Source organism: Anomaloglossus baeobatrachus, chromosome 1 (genome assembly GCF_048569485.1).
Source record: "Anomaloglossus baeobatrachus isolate aAnoBae1 chromosome 1, aAnoBae1.hap1, whole genome shotgun sequence".
NCBI classification, from domain to species: domain Eukaryota; kingdom Metazoa; phylum Chordata; class Amphibia; order Anura; family Aromobatidae; genus Anomaloglossus; species Anomaloglossus baeobatrachus.
The window spans coordinates 672,634,724-672,655,666 of NC_134353.1; the positions used below are offsets into that span (position 1 = coordinate 672,634,724).

Below are 20,943 nucleotides of genomic sequence, written 5' to 3' on the forward strand. Positions count from 1 at the left end.
TTTTACTGTCTTTTTAATCTAGGCATAAAGGAAAGTTGCTAAGCATATGTAGGTATTGTAGCATACTTTTACATTTCTCCTTTTACCTGTATGTACTGATTTTGATCTTGTTGGGTGACAGAATATGCTGTTGTACAAATTCTTTTAAAGGGAACCAACCAACAGGATTTTGCTATATGAAGTAAAGGCAGTACTTTGATGTGTGCATTGGTGCGGGCCTTTGTGGGTTGCGTCCTCGCTGTAAAGTAGCTGTCTTGTCAAGGTTGCTGGTAACCTCTTTCACACATCAGTTTTTTGCCATCAGGCACAATCCGGCGAATTGCGGATAAAACGGATTCGGTGTCTGATGCCGCCGGATCCGTTTTTTTCCTCATAGACTTGTATTAGCGCCGGATTGTGCTGCATGGCCTCCTGTTTCATCCATCGTACGACAGATCCAGCAGAAATTGTCTGTGCGGCTGCCAAAAGCAACGTCGACAGCAATGTATTTTGGGACTGGCAAAAAAAAACGGAAGGCGACGGATCCGGCTTTTTTTTCTGTTCTTTCTTTCTGTTCTTTGTTTCTGTTCTTTCTTTCTGGTTTTTGTTTTTTTTTTTGTACCCAACATCGTCGCATCAATTTTTTCACAATCTGCGACAGATCAAACCGTATTGTTCCTGATGGGAAAAAAAACTGATGTGTGAAATAGGCCTTACAGTTACACTTCACAACAGCTACATGGACCAAAGGAACAAGTACATGGACATTAGAATTTTCTAAGCATGTCCTGTGAGCTGTGCATATGTCCTTGTGCAGGCAGAGGGAATACATAGCAAAACCCGACCACATATTCCCGCCCCTGTTGCACCTGTCAATACAATAGCAGTGCATTGCTGGAACATTACTTCTGAATAGAGTTGAGCGGATCGGTCATAATCCGGGTCCGGCGGATCCGGATCGTGTTGCCGCCGAAGTCCGGATCCGATCCGGAATCCGCGGCCATATAAATCAATGGGGAACGGGATCCGGAGAGAGAGAGAAATATATATCCCGGGTTGCGGTTGGACTCGGATCGGAACCTCGAACCATGCGGATCCGGATTTTTCAGATCCGGGTCCGCTCAACACTACTTCTGAAATAAAACATCCAATCTCAGAACAAAAGCTATGCTTACATTCAGCATCCTAGCGCCAGCATAGCACTAACTTTTTACTTTATATATGAAAATCCTGCTGGTTGGTTCCCTTTAAGGACAATCGTGTAAACTATTATGAAGTTTATATTGAGCAGATAAACAATTTGTGGGAAAATCTTTTGAAATATGGAGTTCATAATTAAAGGGGCTATTTGTTCACTTTGACATATCTTACGAAGCAATTTGCATTGCTGCTCCATCACACTGTGGGTGCGGCAGGTCAGATCCCATTATTTGAACAGGAACTGATCTGCAGTACCTTTTTCATGTCCATTTAACATGTGATGGAGCTTTGCACCATCCGCAACACCTTCCTGTACTGACACTACAAACAGCTGATTGGTGGGGGTGTTAGACCCCTACCAATCTGATTTTCATTACCTATTTTCAGGGTAGGTCATAATATAAAAGTAATGTAAAATACCTTTAAAGGGAACCTGTCAGCAGGTTTTTTCTACCTTCTCTTAGAGCAGCATGAGGTAGGCAAGGAAATTCTGAATCCAATGATATATCACTCACATTTCTGACTGCAACCGTTAGGTTTAGTCATGTAGCAGAGTCCAGAGGGCTGTTGCAGCCCACACAGGGCTCTCAATTGAGATTGTACATTGACAGGGAGGTGCTAATTACAATAAGAGGCGTGTCGGACTGCCATGCACAAGAGTTTCTAGTCCTGTAATGATAAGGGTCCTGCTGCTTTAACAAATATTATAAATAAAAGATCAGACTGTGACAAAACAGGCTTGCCTGAACTTTGTGTTAACCCTTGCAGCATGTTGGCTTCAGCTTACATAGCAAAAACCTGCTGACAGATTCCCTTTAAGCAGTAGCGTAGCTACTAGGGGGGCAGAGGGGGAGTTTGCCCTGGGCCCATGACCTAAAAGGGCTCACCATGATCTACTGCCACCATGTTAAGACACCAGTTTTTTGTTGTGTTTTAAAACTCCATTCCCCTTTGCTGGGCCAACTAGCAAATCCAGCGGGTTTTTTTTTTTGTTTTTTTTTTAACTTCCTCAAGGCGGAAGGGAGAGGGGATTTAATATAAGCGTTCGCTGCAGAGGCAGGGAAGCTCCAATCTGCTCCCTTCCCAGACAGAAGAAAATACCTGCTAGATATGCAGGACCTGCGATGATGTTATATCCATCTGACCTGTGTGGGAGGCACAAGAAGATAAAGGAGAAGCTGTAGAAGGTGAGGGGGGGTTGCAAGGCGTGACTGAGGGGGGATTGCAGGGTGAAACTGAGGGGGGCGTTGCAGGGTGCGACTGAGGAGAGGGGTGCCGTGCATGACTAAAGGGAGGGGTGCAGGGCGTGACTGAGGGGAGGGGTGCAGGGCGTGAGTGAGGGGAGGGGTGCAGGGCGTGACTGAGGGGAGGGTTTGCAGGGCATGACTAAGGGGAGGGGTGCAGGGCGGGACTGAGGGGAGGGGTGCAGGGCGGGACTGAGGGGAGGGGTGCAGGGCGGGACTGAGGGGAGAGGTGCAGGGCGGGACTGAGGGGAGAGGTGCAGGGCGGGACTGAGGGGAGGGGTGCAGGGTGTGACTGAGGGGAGGGGTGCAGGGTGTGACTGAGGGGAGGGGTGCAGGGCATGACTGAGGAGGGGGGCAGGGCGTGACAGAGGGGAGGGGGGCAGGGCGTGACTGAGGAGGGGGGCAGGGTGTGACTGAGGGGAGGGGTTGCAGGGCGTGACTGAGGGGAGGGGTGCAGGGCGTGACGGAGGGGTGCAGACTGTGTGGGATAGAGGTGTGCAGGCTGTAACAGATTGGTAAACATGGTTACCTAGTTAGGGCGCCCACTCAGTAGGTTTGCCCGCCTGAGCCAAACATCTAGCTACCCCTTACGTAGAGCAGTGATAAACTACAGTAAAGCTGCAGTGCCTGCAAGGAGCCTGTGGTAACCTGAGACATGCCTCCTAGCTCCTCATTGGCTCATGCCTCTGCTCTTTCCCACCTCTTTGCAGCCCTGTTACATCTGATAGGTGTGTGTATTTTTACAGCAGCCAATCACTGGCTCACTGGGAAGAGCGTTGAGAACTGATTTGTTACCATAAGGAAAGAATTGGCGCAGAGCAATTGTAAAATCCAGAACACTGAATACTCTCATTTTCGTCTTTCCATTTTGTCTTGCCGGGTCCATGTGAGGCCTGCCAGAAAGCCTCATAACAATGTGTTTCCTTTACATAACAGAAAAGCTTTAGTTGTATAATTAGAGCACAACAATAAGGTCAAGGCTTAAAAATACTTCACAATGCTGGCACCGGATTGCTAGTGGGAGCAGGCTCGCTTTTGCCTTTTCTGTTAGGTTTTTATGCATGGCTTGAGTGAACGCATTTGGCATTAGCTAGCATTAAATTTGGATGAAGTAAGGAGCCTCTCTGTAAAAGACCTGAGATATGACGAGACAGGCAATGAAGATGGCGGAGATAAAGTGTTCTGTGGCCAAAATCTGAACCACCTTTCTAGTGACGTTTTCTCATTATGTTGAGCAGCTTGCCGGTAGCGGTCAGCTCTGATCTTCGGCACTTTGTTCATCTACCATTATCAGTCTTTCATCGGCAGAGCTTCCTTATTTATGTCAGAGGCACGTCCATTCCCTCATATTGGATGCTTTATGCTTGATACACTAAGCGTGATTGAATTTCCTAGAAATGGGAGAGAAAATCAATGATCATTACAAATAGTGCACTTAGACTAAGGCAGCCAATATGTTTTAAGATCATACATGCCCGCTTCTACATATTGATTGATGGGAAGTAAGATGTTGGTATGTGGTGAGATTTGAGAGATGAATTGATTGTTATAGATTCCGAATGTATCTTCAGTATTGGTATGAGTTTTTGGTAATATCTCATGTTCTCTCAAAGGGGTATTTCCACTTTATGCAGGGTTACACGGAAATTTGGAGAGCAACACTAAGTGTTCTAGGTGCCTCTCCATTGCAGCGCAATGCAGATAAGTGGGACTCTATGGATATAGCGCAAGCAAGTAGCAAAAAATCCAACACGATTGGTCTTCATTCATCTTGTTGTGCTTGCACTACCTTTGGGGTTTCGATGTGACTTTATTTACTTGCACCACACTGTGATGTAGCCGTGACATCTAGTAAATTTTGACTGGATGACCTGTCCCAACTAGAGATGGGCAAACACTACAATGCTCTTGTGCTCGTTCCTCGAGCTGAACAGGTAAGACGCTCTGAAGGGGCTCAAATGCAGTAACAAGTATAATGGAAGTCCATGATTGGCCAATTCAGCTCTCATCCACATACAGCCAACCATATACAGAGGATTTGCAAAGGGAAGGAGGAGGAGTTTTCTTTCTCTTTCTTTTGGACTCCCTACATTCAAAAATGTTGTTTTAACCCCCAATGACAGCCATTCAGAGATTGCCTGCTCACATTATGCAGTGTAATCCTAGAATTTGAAATGTGTAGTAGATGCGGATCCCTCCAATGTGACCTGCATCCAACTCGAGAACAATTTCCTGATGTTCAGCATGGTGAGTGGAGAGTTGGTCGGATTTCTACTTTGTATGAGAACTTTGACCATATCTCCACTGGATGCAGCATATGATGGGGCCCTGTACTCAAGATAAATGCTGGTCTCTTTGATGGGATTCGCATCTACTACTTCTCTGGCATATCCTATGGCTATGCTATAAATGTACAAGATGGGAATGCCCAATGAAGGAACTTTATTTGGGGGCACATGAACATGTTGTACATTGCCCAGGACAAAAACTAGTACTCTAGCAGGATACAGCTAAGCCCCCACTAAGTGAAGGCATCACAGGTGCAGGAGGAGCAAATCACACACACGCTTCTAAAAAACATGGAGGGGGTGATTACTCGATGATAAAACTGCACACTGATGGCTTGCATAAAGCGCTGTTCACACATGCAGATGCACAGTCACAAGCCCGCAACCTATTAGGTGACGCCCACACTATTAGATCAGGCGGGCTGCCAAGCCGTACTCCATCTGTGCACCATACAGGGACAGGAACTCTAATATGCAAGGCCTAACAGAAAGGGGCCTGGCTGCCTCCTGTACAAAAAAATATGAAGTTTTAGTTGGTATTATGGCCAGAATACGGAAGCCTACAACCCTCGTCACAGGAACCTCATGCTTGTAGGTCCCTACACTAAATATAAAAATAGCAACAAAAAGAGGAATAAATATCTAGCTGTATCCTGCTAGAGTACTAGTTTTTGGCCTGGGCAATGTACAACTGCAGCCCTTCTTTGCTGTAAGTAATGCTTAAGTTTTGGAGGATATTTACTCCTCTTTTTGGCACATGAACATGTGCATCACTGGGTTCCTCGCAATCATAAGCCTTTCTATATGTTGTGAAGAATGCAGATGTGTTTGGGAATACATAGATTGCACTGTACATTCGTCTCTGCTGCTTTAGGTGTGGCTCCTTTATGTGTCTCTACCTGCACTTTAGCCTTCATACTTGCTGATTCCAGACCGGTAATGTCTATTTGTCGCAATTCTCTTAACCTGCCTTGTTAATTATGTGTAAATTACATAATGTTTGACTGTTAGGCATAATGACAATTTACAGGCAATATTTCCTTAATAAGTGAACTTGTAAAAATGGCGCTGTCATATAAATTGTAATGAAGCTGTGTGTTGTCATAGCTGCAGGATCTTTATGTTATTTATATATTCTCTAGATTTTCACTGGGCTTTTTTGTTTGTTTAGGTAGCCCCTTTGTATTCGCCCTGACGGGTCATGCTGAGGTGTGTGGTATTGATATCCTACTTCTCTGCGTTGCTTTGTCTTTTTTGCAGTTGCACTTCAGAGAAAATGAGTACTGACATAGTGGTTTTACTGGTTATACCTGCTGATCGCAAAAACTCTTAGAAGTGGGACCCTGTGTGATCAGCATGATCTTGGGAGGCGAGCGGGCAAAGATACTTTTACAACCCTTTCATAGTAAACCGGATTGTTCTTCAGATTTTTGTTTTTATTCTAATAACTCTTTTATATTTCACATAAAAGAGAGAAAGTAATAATGATGGGAGTCACCATGTGCTGTATACACTTCTTCCGGTAAAGGTTGGATTAATTTTGGCTGAATCGGCCGTTTCTAATGTGCATTGTGCGTCTTTGCTTTCCTTTGATGGCAGATTGGTTTACTGGATTGCAATATTTTCGATCCTTCTATTTTTTTTTTTTCAGGTCTGTTCAGTTGAGCATACAGTTTGTCTCTGTACTGTCAATACGCACAATGGCGTGTGGACAGAACAGAGCAAGTCATTGTGCTAGTTTACATTTGCATTTTTAACAAGAACGGACGGTCAAAGGATAAAAATTTGCAGTGTTCACCAGTTAAGCCTGGTTTCCAGACAAGCTCATGCTAGCCTCCATTATGGTAAAAAGGCAGATGGCTCTTACATCCATTCACTATACGGAAGAACATATGGGCGCAAACATGTCTGCAGTTGGCTGGACCTTGAATTACCTCTTTGTCTAGGCATAGCCTAAGGGAGATAATATTCTGCCAAGGCCCCAATACACAAGGGGTTAATGTAGTCCCAACGCGCTGATATTGACAGTCTAATATGTATGAGGTGCCAGTCAGCTGATTGTTGGACTAAATGTCAATTGGGCATGTCCGATTTTGGACTGCTGATCACCTGGTTCTCCTAAAGATAAGCCGATGGCCAACATGTTAGCTGAACACTTTCTCATAGAGAAAACAGGATCACTTGGACGAAGAAACGCTCCTGTTTGTGGAGGAGTCGGCTGAGATGTCTGTCGGCCAAATGATCGGCTGAAGAATTGTTTGTCCGAAAGCCTTCTAATGTGTATGGCCGGCTTTAGATCTTTTTATAGCTAGTCCAGAATAATGTTAAGGATTCTTTATAGTTGTTAAATTGAGATAGAGATAGATAGATATATATACATATATATCTATCTATCTATCTATCTAATAAATATATATATATATATATATATATATATATATATATATATATATATATATATATATATATATATATATCTAATATATATGTGCGTGTATGTATGTATATATGTATATATGTGTGTGTGTGTGTGTATGTATGTATATATATATATATATATATATATATATATAACTACTTTGCACACTCTTGGCATTCTCTTAAAGAGCTTCAAGAGGTAGTCACCGTAAATGGTTTTCCAACAGTCTTGAAGGAGTTCCCAGAGATGCTTAGCACTTGTTGGTCCTTTTGCCTTCAATCTGCGGTCCAGCTCACCCCAAACCATCTCGATTGGGTTCAGGTCTGGTGACTGTGGAGACCAGCTCATCTGGCGTAGCATCGCATCACTCTCCTTGGTTAAATAGCCCTTACATAGCCTGGAGGTGTGTTTGGGGTCATTGTCCTGTTGAAAAATAAATGATGGTCCAACTAAACGCAAACCGGATGGAATAGCATGCCGCTGCAAGATGCTGTGGAAGGCATGCTGGTTCTGTATGCCTTCAATTTTGAATAAATCCCCAACAGTGTCACCAGCAAAGCACCCCCACACCATCACTCCTCCTCCTCCATGCTTCACGGTGGGAACCAGGCATGTAGAGTCCATCTGTTCACCTTTTCTACAAAGACACGGTGGTTGGATTCAAAGATCTCAAATTTGGACTCCTCAGACCAAAGCACAGATTTCCACTAGTCTAATGTCCATTCCTTGTGTTCTTTAACCCAAACAAGTCTCTTCTGGTTGTTGCCTGTCCTTAGCAGTGGTTTTCTAGCAGCTATTTTACCATGAAGGCCTGCTGTACAAAGTCTCATCTTAAGAGTTGTTCTAGAGATGAGAAGGTGTGTCCAAACTTTTGGTCAGTACTGTGTGTATATATATAGATAGATAGATAGATAGATAAAGAATGTATTCACATCAGTGTATAGAAAGATTTGTTACACTATGAATACATGCTTATACTATACAGGGTACGTGCCCAGGATCAGGACTTGCTGCCTCCTGGACGTGACTGGTCCTGACCTGGGGCCACGAGACTCCTCCGTAGCAGACCGCAGCTGCTCATGCACATGATCTGGGTTCAGTGCGTTGTGGTCTCTAGCTGTGTTCTCCCTACAGAGGATACTTGCGACTCTGTAGCAAAGAATTGACATGCTGCGGCTCGGAAAGTCACACCGCAGGTCAGTATTTGCTGTGGGAAAAACAAGCACAGTGGGCACGGGATTTCTAGAAATATCCTCCACTGTGCTTGTACTGTACAATGCAGTGTTTTGAACGCAGCTGAAGCATACACTGTGAACACTGATCGTGGGCATGGCCCCTTAAGGTGATCTCAAAATACAACAATACTGTGAAAAGACCTAAAAATAGGTGTATGCGTACCTCACTGCATTACACATTCAGAAATCAAATGAATTAGTCCTCACATATTCATTTTTGGCTGTCGGATCAATAAACCTTGTTCCCTGTAGAAAATAAGCTAAAGCTATTTAGTTTTTGGCTATAATTTGTTATACTAAGTTGACAAATGTCCAGATTAGCCACAGGGCATGATTAGATAAGCATTTGCTCATTTTTTTTATGATTTAGGGGAATCTCTTTTTTTTGTTTTTGTTTTTTTTTTTGTTAACCAATCCGTTTTTATTGAAAATTTTCAAAAGAGAAAAAACATAACAAACATGCAGAAAGAAGAAAAGGGAATAATAGCCACTTCAAGTTCCGTGGGTGGGACACTGCCCTTGGTATATATAAAGCCTACATAATACATTTACTGTCCACTATATACTTTTACACAGGTTTTGCTAGGTTATCTGCGTTCATCTCTTGATCTCCTGAAACCCTTGTGACAATTACATATTTACAGGTTGCTGTTTTGTTTCACCTTTTGCTTTCCAAGGGCTAAACCCATCGGTCTATATGAAGGACCTTACTAGAAAGTGGTTAAGTTTGAGCGTGAGTAGATAGCGGAATAGAGAGCAAGGAGGGGAGGGGGGGGACATATACAAGGGGACTAGGGAGGGAGGTAAGAGGGGGGTTATAGGTGCGCTGTCACTGGAACAGACTCCTGAACGCAGGGGACTCCTTGAACAGAATCCACGGCTGCCAGAGTCTGATAAACCTCTTGTTTGTGCCCGATACCCAAGATGAGAGTTCCTCCATGTGACAAAGATGCGATAGCTCTGTCTGCCATTCCCCCATTCCGGGGGTCACTGTGGACCTCCAGTGTCGTGGGATGACTGCTTTGGCCGCAATCAAAAAGAACCGCAATAGGCGCTTCTTTTGGCACCCCAATGAGCCGGGTAAAATAGAAAGAAGAGCGATCTTAATGGAGGGAGTTATGTTTTCTTCTGTCATTTGGTTGTAGATCATAAAAACCTGAGTCCAAAAGCTGGATAGTTTGTTACATCCCCACCAAATGTGTGACAATGTGCCCTTGTCTGAGCCACAGCGCCAGCACTCCTCCGGGACCGAGGGGAAGGCTCTATGTAGGTTGACCGGGCATTGGTACCTTCTTGCCAATAGCTTTTAGCTTTTTTCCTGGGCATTGCATGCTACTGAGATCTTGTGGGAGAACACATACGCTTTTCGTTTTTCATTCTTCAGCCTAATTCCGATTTCCATCTTCCAATATGGCTGGGGTCTTCAAAGTGGAGGTTCCTGCTTATCATACCACAAATGAGGGAGATCTGGTGTGCTGGAGGTGAACCCTGCAGAAATAGGTGTTCATATGGGGTGGACGTGTCCGGAGAGGGGGGCCGCCACCCTTCCAGCCAGGATCGCACAAAGGAGCAAAGTTGTATGTATTCGAGTCATCTCAGTCGCCGCCACGGGAACGTGGCCCGTAGGTCTTCAAAAGAGGGCAGGTCATTGCCCTGTAAGATCTGCCCCAATCTGATATCTTAGCTCCGTTGCCATCCTAGAAATCTCTCCGCCGCACGCCCTGAGGGGAAGCCCGGATTGCCGAACAAAGGCGCCATAGGAGTGGATGAGCCAATCAGGCCATCTTTCAACTTTATGGCCTCCCATGGCTCTAGTGTTGCTTTGAGCAATATCCCGCCTGGCTCCAACTGCCTCTTCACACCCTCCATTTCTTTTGGCAATAGCCAGGGAAGTGCCCCAAGCGGAATCGGGGAATAAAGCTGCTCTAGTGCCACTCACTGCTTGGTCTCTCGGTGGAATTGCCAGTCTAATAACCTAGCCACCAGGACAGCACGGTGATAGGTACGTAAGTCCGGCATTCCACCCCACCCCCCCCTCCCTCTGTTTGGGCCTTACCAAAGTCTGATACCTGATCCTTGGTTTTCCCCCTTTCCACACAAAGCAAACCAGTTAGGACCTCAATGTCTTAAAGAAGGCCAGAGGGGGATTTATAGGTATCGTCTGAAAGATGTAGAGGTATCGTGGTAGTATGTCCATTATTTTAAATGTGTTTATGTGGCCGAACCACGAAAGGGACCATTTGTTGTAATCTTCCATATCTTTTCGGGTTCTATTTAATAAGGTTCGGTAGTTTAAGGAATAAAGCTCCCCCAAATTGGATGATATCGTTACCCCTAGATATTTTATTGAAGATGTCTGCCATCGAAACGAGAATTTTTCTTTTAGTAGGGAGACTACTGTTTTAAGGGAGATGTTTAATTCTTCTGTTTTGGAATAATTTATTTTAAAATTGCTCAGATTTCCGAATCGCTCAAATTGTTTTAGTAGTGAAGGGAATGTGATCTGAGGTTGGGACGTATAGAGCAGGAGGTCGTCTACGTGTATAGCCGTCTTAAATTCCCTGTCTCCGAGGCTCAGACCGTGCACACTGGGCTTCTGTCTAATGGCCACTGCAAGATGCTCCATAACAATGACATATAAAAGGGGGGATAAAGGGCACCCCTGACTGGTACCGTTTCTGATTTCCACTGGATCCGAGAGTGCCCCGTTAACCTGAACTCGGGCCGAAGGCCTGGAGTACAAGGCCATTATCTTACTCACAAAGTTCGGACCTATACCAATCTGTCTTGATGCTGAGTTCATGAATCCCCAGTGTACACGGTCAAACGCCTTTTCTGCGTCTATCGAAAGTAGCCCTAGGGGCTCTCTTCTCGATGCAGCTCTGGCTATTAGGTGGATTGTTTTGTTCACATTGTCTCGGGCCTCCCTACCCTGCACGAACCCAACCTGAACCCAACCCAATCTGTGTGTATAATGGAGTGCAATAGAGGTGCCAACCGGCTGGCCAATACTTTCGCGAAAATGTTTACGTCAATATTTATTAGTGAAATCGGTCGGTATTTGGCTACCACTGTTTGGTCTTTTCCAGGTTTAGGTAAGATCGTGATGTGGGCTTCTAAGAATTGTGGGGTGAAAGGGGACGATTCGGATACAGAGTTATATACTTTTGTGAGGAATGGAGTAATTTGGGTTTTGAAAAGTTTGTAAAATGCGGGGGAGAACCCATCAGCTCCCGGGCTTTTACCGCTTGGAGAGATTTCTATTGCTGTGGCCACCTCCCCCTCCCCAATTGTCCCGTCCAATCCCCTGGCGTCTTCCTGGTCTAATATAGGGAGAGATGTCTCTGTAATGTATGAGTCTATTCGGGTCTGTAATTCCCACGGAGCCATATCTGAGAATTTACCCCGTATGTTGTATAGTTCTGTATAGTATTCTTTAAAATGGTTTAAAATTTTTGCTGGGTCTTGCGTATCTAAAGGCTGCTTTACACGTTTCAATTAATCGTGCGATCGCATTTGCGATCGCACTTGCCCCCATCATTTGTGCGGCACGGGCAATTTGTTGCCACTGTCGCACAATGCTGTAACCCCCATCACACGTACTTACCTTCCATACGACCTCGCTGTGGGCGGCGAACATCCACTTCCTGAAGGGGGAGGGATGTTCGGCGTCACAGCGACGCCACACAGCGGCTGGCCAATAGAAGCGGAGGGGCGGAGAAGAGCGGGACGTAAACATCCCGCCCACCTCCTTCCTTCAGTATTGCCGGCGGGACGCATATAAGCGGTGGTCATCGTTCCCGGGGTGTCACACGGAGTGGTGCGTGCTGCCTCGGGAACATTGAACAACCGGACGTTCAATTTTTAGAAAATGAACGACGTGTATGCGATCAACGTTTTTGCATACAATCTGAATCGCACGTAGGTGTCACACGCAACTACAACACTAACGATGCCGGATGTGCGTCACTTACAACGTGACCCCGCCGACACATCGTTAGATATATTGCAGCATGTAAAGCCCGCTTAAGTTTCCCTGGGTCTTTATTTTAGTAACGTGCAAAGCTTGATTACGCGGGTGTAATAGACGTGAGAGTTGTCGCCCGCTTTTGTCCGAGTGGTTGTATAGTAGTCTTTTAAATTGATTGTGGAACCTAAGAAGCCTATAATCCAGTAGCTTCCTTAATTTATCTCTTGCTGTTGTGAGATTGGCTAGTATATCCGGGGAGGGATTAGATTTGTGTTGTCTCTAGTGCAGTAATCGTTTGGAGAAGCTGGGCCACCTCCTGTGCTCTCTCTTTTTTTGATCCTCGTCCTGTACTTTATTAGGGTCCCTCCTATTACGCATTTAAATGCCTTCTACTGAAACGGTAGGGGTGTAGAGTCCGCCGCGTGGGTGGACATGAAGATTTCCATAGTCTCCCTTAGGTCTGTAACGCATGATGTCTTTTTGTTTTAGCGATACTATAGAGCAGGGGTGGGGAACCTCCGGCCCGCGGGCCGTATGCGGCCCGCCATGACCTTTTCTGCGGCCCCCGGGCACATTCCACAGTCCACAGAGCTCGGGAGGCAGCAGCGTCTTGCTTGCTGCTGGCCCTTTAAACCCTGTATGGCTTACGTCCTCATGCTAGCGTGAGGACGTACTTTGTGGGTGGAGTAAGCGCTCAACTCGCTCTTTTTCCACAGAAGAGAAGCTACTACCTCAGCGTCCGACAGGTGTGTTTGTGCTCCCATGCCTGTGTGTGCCCCTGCACATCCCCACTGCAGCCTGTGCTCCGTGCAGCGTCCCGTCCTCCTCACTCTCCCCCACGGCAGCCTGTCCCCCTGTGGCCTCCCCACGGCAGCCTGTGCCCCTGTCGCCTCCACACTGCTGCCTATGCCCCTGCGGCCTCCACACTGCTGCCTGTGCCCCCCTGGTATGTCAGAACCCCTAGCAATGTCCTTATATTTCTCCCAGCCCTCCCAAGTGATATATAATCCTCCCCAGTGATATATAATCCTCCCCAGTGATATATAATCCTCCCCAGTGATATATAATCCTCCCCAGTGATATATAATCCTCCCCAGTGATATATAATCCTCCCCAGTGATATATAATCCTCCCCAGTGATATATAATCCTCCCCAGTGATATATAATCCTCCCCAGTGATGTCTAGTCCTCGCAGCCCTCCCCAGTGATGTCTAGTCCTCGCAGCCCTCCCCAGTGATGTCTAGTCCTCCCAGCCCTCCCCAGTGATGTCTAGTCCTCCCAGCCCTCCCCAGTGATGTCTAGTCCTCCCAGCCCTCCCCAGTGATGTCTAGTCCTCCCAGCCCTCCCCAGTGATGTCTAGTCCTCGCAGCCCTCCCCAGTGATGTCTAGTCCTCGCAGCCCTCCCCAGTGATGTCTAGTCCTCCCAGCCCTCCCCAGTGATGTCTAGTCCTCCCAGCCCTCCCCAGTGATGTCTAGTCCTCGCAGCCCTCCACAGTGATGTCTAGTCCTCCCAGCCCTCCACAGTGATGTCTAGTCCTCCCAGCCCTCCCCAGTGATGTCTAGTCCTCCCAGCCCTCCCCAGTGATGTCTAGTCCTCGCAGCCCTCCCCAGTGATGTCTAGTCCTCGCAGCCCTCCCCAGTGATGTCTAGTCCTCGCAGCCCTCCCCAGTGATGTCTAGTCCTCGCAGCCCTCCCCAGTGATGTCTAGTCCTCCCAGCCCTCCCCAGTGATGTCTAGTCCTCCCAGCCCTCCCCAGTGATGTCTAGTCCTCCCAGCCCTCCACAGTGATGTCTAGTCCTCCCAGCCCTCCACAGTGATGTCTAGTCCTCCCAGCCCTCCACAGTGATGTCTAGTCCTCCCAGCCCTCCCCAGTGATGTCTAGTCCTCCCAGCCCTCCCCAGTGATGTCTAGTCCTCCCAGCCCTCCCCAGTGATGTCTAGTCCTCCCAGCCCTCCCCAGTGATGTCTAGTCCTCCCAGCCCTCCCCAGTGATGTCTAGTCCTCCCAGCCCTCCCCAGTGATGTCTAGTCCTCCCAGTCCTCCACAGTGATGTCTAGTCCTCCCAGCCCTCCACAGTGATGTCTAGTCCTCCCAGCCCTCCACAGTGATGTCTAGTCCTCGCAGCCCTCCCCAGTGATGTCTAGTCCTCCCAGCCCTCCCCAGTGATGTCTAGTCCTCGCAGCCCTCCCCAGTGATGTCTAGTCCTCCCAGCCCTCCCCAGTGATGTCTAGTCCTCGCAGCCCTCCCCAGTGATGTCTAGTCCTCGCAGCCCTCCCCAGTGATGTCTAGTCCTCGCAGCCCTCCCCAGTGATGTCTAGTCCTCGCAGCCCTCCACAGTGATGTCTAGTCCTCGCAGCCCTCCCCAGTGATGTCTAGTCCTCCCAGCCCTCCCCAGTGATGTCTAGTCCTCCCAGCCCTCCCCAGTGATGTCTAGTCCTCCCAGCCCTCCCCAGTGATGTCTAGTCCTCCCAGCCCTCCCCAGTGATGTCTAGTCCTCCCAGCCCTCCCCAGTGATGTCTAGTCCTCCCAGCCCTCCCCAGTGATGTCTAGTCCTCCCAGTCCTCCACAGTGATGTCTAGTCCTCCCAGCCCTCCCCAGTGATGTCTAGTCCTCCTAGCCCTCCCCAGTGATGTCTAGTCCTCCCAGCCCTCCCCAGTGATGTCTAGTCCTCCCAGCAATGTATATTCCTTCCAGCCCTCCCCAGTGATGTATATGCCCTCAGCATCTCCTGTGATGTATATGCCCTCAGCATCTCCTGTGATGTATATGCCCTCAGCATCTCCTGTGATGTATATGCCCTCAGCATCTCCTGTGATGTATATGCCCTCAGCATCTCCTGTGATGTATTTACAGCAGTCCCAGCTGACACAAACGTGGAAAAACAGTTGTGAGAAGCAATAAGATCAATATTGAATAATATAGCCGCACCAAAAACAAGAAGCTTCAGCCGCCATGATGAGTTAATTGTTTGACTAAGTATAGCAGGGTAATTTTAAGTTGATAGTTTTGTGCGGCCCCCGAAGGTTGGTAGAAAATTCCAAATGGCCCTCGGCATTAAAAAGGTTCCCCACCCCTGCTATAGAGCATAATTCTTGTCTGGCAAAGAGGGTGATGACCTGAGGTAAAACTCCTGTATTTGCCTGCATGTGGTCACTATAAACAGTTGACAATATCATTACCATGCACTACTCTTGACACATAAATGACCATTGATTTTTTTTTTTCTTCCCTGTGGTCAGCGATAACTAGTTTATATGTTAAGATTGCTGATCTTTTTTTTTTTTTTTTAATTTGGGCAGGAGGGGAGTGGTCGTTTCATCAGTGGAACAACTCGTATTTTCTGGCAACTCATTCAAAATATAAGGCTTGCTGATATTTGTTTCTCAGTCTAGTGTTAACGTTTGCAGTAATTTCATGTAGTTCTGCAGTAATTTAATGTACATAAATAATTCTCATTGATGTGTTATTTTTTTATTCACCTTTTCATATTTTTAAATATGCACACATAAGTATGAAATGTAACCTGTCATCACGGACTAATATATGTATTTTTTTTTTTTTACATTTTATTTTACAGTATCGTTCACGGGTCTCTTTCCGGCTTTGAACATGTTGCAATTTAACTGATGTCGGACATGGCTACAAAGGTAGAACTGTCGACCAGAACCACACGGAGTGATATTTTAAATGAGGCAAAACCGTCAAGGACATACATTAGTCCTCTTTCAGATGCAAGCAATAAGGCCACTGATACAAATATATCTACTTCCCTAATTACTGATGATAATATAAGAAATCTTTCAAAAACAGTAAACATGCTTAACACTGGTATGAAGCCAAGACTCTCGCCAAAGCCTTTTTCAAGGGATAAAACTCCAGAAGGCAGAACGTCTATAGGAATCCCCTTTACCTTGTCTGGAGATCTGAAGAAAAACAGTGATGTGCCATTTCAAGCTACTACCAGCATATCTCTATCTGGTAGTACAAAAAGTAATGAAAGTGAAAGAATAGGTCGTCGGATATTCACATCGCCCTCTCAAGCAAGCACTGATGAAGACCATGGCAATAAGTCGGAAATGTTTTCTCCAACAGTACCAGGAAGAAGACAGAACAACTCTAGTTGGCCTCTTGGAACAAACAAAATAGGGGAATCCAAGCCTAATCCACAAACTGAAGAAAGTAAAGTCACATCTAAGCCCCCAATGATGTCTAGGAAACCAGAACTTTCTCAACAGGAAAAAATGGTTCCGAGCTACTCAAGAAGAACTTTTTCAGATTCTGTGGATGAAACGAAGGAGTTTGGGGACAAAAATGTGGAGGCCGCAAAGCCTGATAACATTGACAGCTTAACAGTTAGAGCTCAGCTAAGGCAAAAACGTCGTCCAGTGTCTGCTGTATTTCTAGATTCAAATGAGCCCTCAAGTGACCAAAAAATAGTTGATGAATCCAAAAAATGGAACAGAAGACCTCTTTCTGAAGATCTTACCTCATTGTTTGAAAGCAGAGCCCTTGGGAACAAAAAAGAAAAACCCTCTGAAGAAACAAAGGAGAATAGACCTTTCAAGAAAAGTTTTCTAGACAGCATCACTGATGAGCAGTCTAATTCTGACACCAATGAAGGGGGCTACAGAGTTGAAAAAAACATTGCCAGTGACACTAGAACAGACGTAAGTGGAAATTCTGTAAGAAAAACATATTCTTTTCGCATGGAAAAAGACAAACCAATGGAAATACTATCTAACAAGCAACAGCCAATAGCTGATGTTGGTGAAAATGAAGGCATTATGAAGCTGTCTGCAAATATTAATACCCAGTCTTCAAAATGTCTCCCTGACGGTTCATCTGGTGACGTAAAGAAATTAGTTGAAAGTAGGATTTCCCCTGGAATTATGAAAAGGCGAATTAGCCTTTCTAAAGCTCCTACTAGCTCCTCCGAGGATACTGAAGCCACTTCACACACAGAGGACAAGAGTACTGCCAACTCTGAGAGGAAAACGAGAAGCTTCGCCTCGGATATGGGGCCAAAGCCTGGAACAGAATGGACAACCTCAATATCTCCGATTGTGAGCACAGATTTAACAATGAAGTAAGTGTAAAAAAAAAAAAAAATTAAAGGAAATTCATAACTTATATATACATAAATAATTGTCTCAGGAAAGCCAATAATGGCCACTGTTCGGCGTGGCGTAAGGCAGCTTCTCCCCTCCCCCAATGCATTAAAATAACGCTTACATAGAAGTCTCTTTAAAAAGGTAAAAAAAAAGTCATTAACTCTAAAGGTACCGTTACACTAACCAACATCGCTAGCAACATCGCTGCTGAGGCACGACTTTTGTGATATAACAGCGATGTTGCTAGTGATGTTGCTGTGTGTGACATCCAGCAACAACCTGGCCCCTGCTGTGAGGTCGCTGGTTGTTGCTGAATGTCCTGGACCATTTTTTAGTTGTTGCTCTCCCGCTGTGAAGCACACATCGCTGTGTGTGACAGCGACAGAGCAACAACTGAATGTGCAGGGAGCAGGAGCCGGCTTCTGCGGACGCTGGTAACCAATGTAAATATCGGGTAACCAAGAAGCCCTTTACTTGGTTACCCGATATTTAACTTCGTTACCAGCGTTCGCCGCTCTCACTGCCAGTGCCGGCTCCCTGCACACATAGCCACACTACACATCGGGTAATTAACCCGATGTGTACTCTGGCTAGGAGTGCAGGGAGCCAGCGCTAAGCGGTGTGCGCTGGTAACCAAGGTAAATATCGGGTTTGTTACCCGATATTTACCTTAGTTACCAAGCGCAGCATCGCTTCCACGCGCCGCTGGGGGCTGGTCACTGGTTGCTGGTGAGATCTGCCTGTGTGACAGCTCACCAGCAACCCGTGTAGCGACACTCCAGCGACCCCTGCCAGGTCAGGTTGCTGGTGGGATCGCTGGAGCGTCGCTTAGTGTGACGGTACCGTTAGTTTGGTTGCTTTTTTAAGAGAAACCGTGAAAACCCAGCATAAAAAATTGGGGATGTTAGCAAATTTTAAATCTGGCCCTCGTTCAAAGCATTCTAGTAAGAGAATAGAAATATGTCCCTGCATTGCAATCCATTTCCTGACGTTGTTGTTGGGGTGAGGCAAATCTCTTCACATACAATAAGCTAAACAACCTACTGTCAATCATTGACAAAGTCATAAAAAGTTAGACTTGTAATAAAAATATTAACTGCTTAACAACCGTGTAAAAAAACCTTTCCTTCATGTATGTCCCTATTTAAAGGCTATTACATATGTTTCTGCACGCGATGTAAGAAGTCTTTTTGTTCTGCTATTATATGGTGTAGACGTTCTAAGGGGTAATGTCGCTCCTTGTGGAGAGTGTCATGCCTGACATGCCAGTGTGAGGAGTCTTATAGGCCACATAATGCTGCTTTGTGGACCAGGGGTAGAATGCATTTATACATTTTGTTCCTAAAAAATTGTTGCTAGAAAATAAAATATTGAAATTCTTTTTCTAGTATGGTCATTTTGAATATGTAACCTGTTCATGTCTTTAAAGGGAGTCACATCGGCAAAACACAATTCATACTGAACACATATTAGACTTGGCCCCTATAAAAATTATACCTTTTACTATACAAATCTGTACCTTTTTGTTATGCAAAAAGTAGATGTTTGGTTAACCTTTTTTTGCTAATTGGGGTGTTCTGTGCACCACTGTTGTGCCTGACTAGCCTCAATACACCGTTCCACCACTGAATTCAGATACATTCGCCCCTTCTTAGGAGTTAGACAGTACTGGCTTGCCCAGACTCTGCGCTGTCACTAACCTAATTAGGGCCTTGGCTAGTAGATGGGGCTTTAGTTTCCCCAGACTAGTCGGCCCTTTTTCCATGCTATCATGCTCCAGTGGGGGTGATGCAAGAGAATTTGGCACACCAAAATTGAATATAAGCACTTTATTGTACAGGCAATCCAAAAAATATGTAACATTTCAACCCCTATATTTCAGTCTTCATCAGGCACAATAGATTCTTGTGTAGGTATATACCTTTAATATTGTAATATGGTCAAAATCACCGTGAAATTTATAGATAAATCAGATTGCTGTACTATATAGAAGTGATGGCGTGGTATAGGAGAGCATCTTCATGCTGTTGGAGGGCACCCTCCAATAGCGTGTAAGCGTGTAAGACGCTCTGCTATTCCGCGTCATTATCACCATATTAAAGTCATATACCTACACAAGAATCTATTGTGTCTGATGAAGACCCAAATATAGTGGTTGAAGCATTACATTTTTTTTGGATTGCCTGTACATTAAAGTCCTTGTATTTATTTTTGGTGTGCCAAGTTCTCTTGTATCTAATGATGGGTATGAACCCTTGAGCACCCATATTCCCAAGTGTGCCATAAACCTTGTTCTAGCTGTGGGCATGATAACATGATTTTCATGAGTTGGCGTCTCCAACTTTGTTCACTTACATCGAGTCTCTGAAGTCTGGTGTACGCGTCCCAGCTTCAGCGAGGTGCAGTGTGCATGATTGGAAGAACAGCCTCTGAACGTCTAGTCATGCGCAGTTCACCTCTCTGACGCCGGGACGTGCACAACCGGCGTAGAGGCTCAATATGAGTGAACAAAGCTGCACTTAAGCATGGGATTTCCAGAAGCTGACGCCGGCCCGTGGAAATCATGTTATCACGCCCACAGGCGTAATAATATGAAAAGAAGGCCGACTAGTCTAGGGAAACTACTCCCCATTGACTAGTCAAAGCCCTAATTAGCATAGGATCTTTATAAATCTTTTTTTTTTTTTTTTTAAATCATTGATTTTAGCAAATAACATACAGCGTGGGAATTTTGTCATAGATGTGAATGCTGCTGTATTGGTTGGATTTAGGGACCTGACAGATTCCCTTTATAGAACATTTTTTGCACCACACAGTGGACAGCTTTATACAGTAAAGGTAGGATTTGTAGATGGGCCTTTGTGATTATTTTAAATTGAGTTTTGGGGGATGACGCTCAGTTTAAGTCTTTGGAGAGGAGTTGTGACTATGGTTTGAGTTGACGGTGACTTTTTTTCTTAAGCTATTACCATGTTGTAATGTTATGACCTATAGTTAGGATATGCCACAACATTCTAATTAATTATTGAGGTATTGAGGTGCAACACCTGGATCTCCACCTATTGTGCACGTCGTGCCTCTTTAGTCTATTCACATTGGAGGGTCTGTGTTGCTGTTTTCTGCGCAGGAGATGCATGAGCCTCCAGTGCTATGCCTTCTTCATTCTGAGGATGAGTCGGGGTCCCCTTACTTGGACCTAGTGTGATGCTGTCACTCCAATTTGTAAAATGATCTCTCCCCTGTATCACAGGTACCGTTTTCATTGTGAAGCGGCACACAGACCGTATATAGTGTGAATAATGGGACTAACCCTGTATATAGGTTTAATTCACTTATTTTTCTAATTCTCTATTTTGGATTTTTCCTTAAAGGTTTGCAAATTCCCCTTCAAAATTGGATCTGAAATCTGAGAGGCCAAATGATGAAAGGAGAGGTAGTTTTTCCTCTCAGGAATACATTGCTCAGAAGGTAAGAATGTGTGCATGTGAAGAGGAACA

At 45.5% G+C, this 20,943-nt stretch overlaps 1 protein-coding gene across 1 annotated transcript in view; it reads left to right on the forward strand.

Moving 5' to 3' along the window:
* Window positions 1-20,943, forward strand: part of KIAA1671 (KIAA1671 ortholog) — a 271,372-nt gene that overhangs the window by 84,004 nt on the left and 166,425 nt on the right. The window contains exons 2-3 of the mRNA XM_075320058.1: window positions 15,913-17,421; window positions 20,818-20,914. Of these exons, the coding sequence (XP_075176173.1) occupies window positions 15,962-17,421; window positions 20,818-20,914 (1,557 nt within the window). The 5' untranslated portion in view covers window positions 15,913-15,961. The remainder of the gene's footprint in view (window positions 1-15,912; window positions 17,422-20,817; window positions 20,915-20,943) is intronic.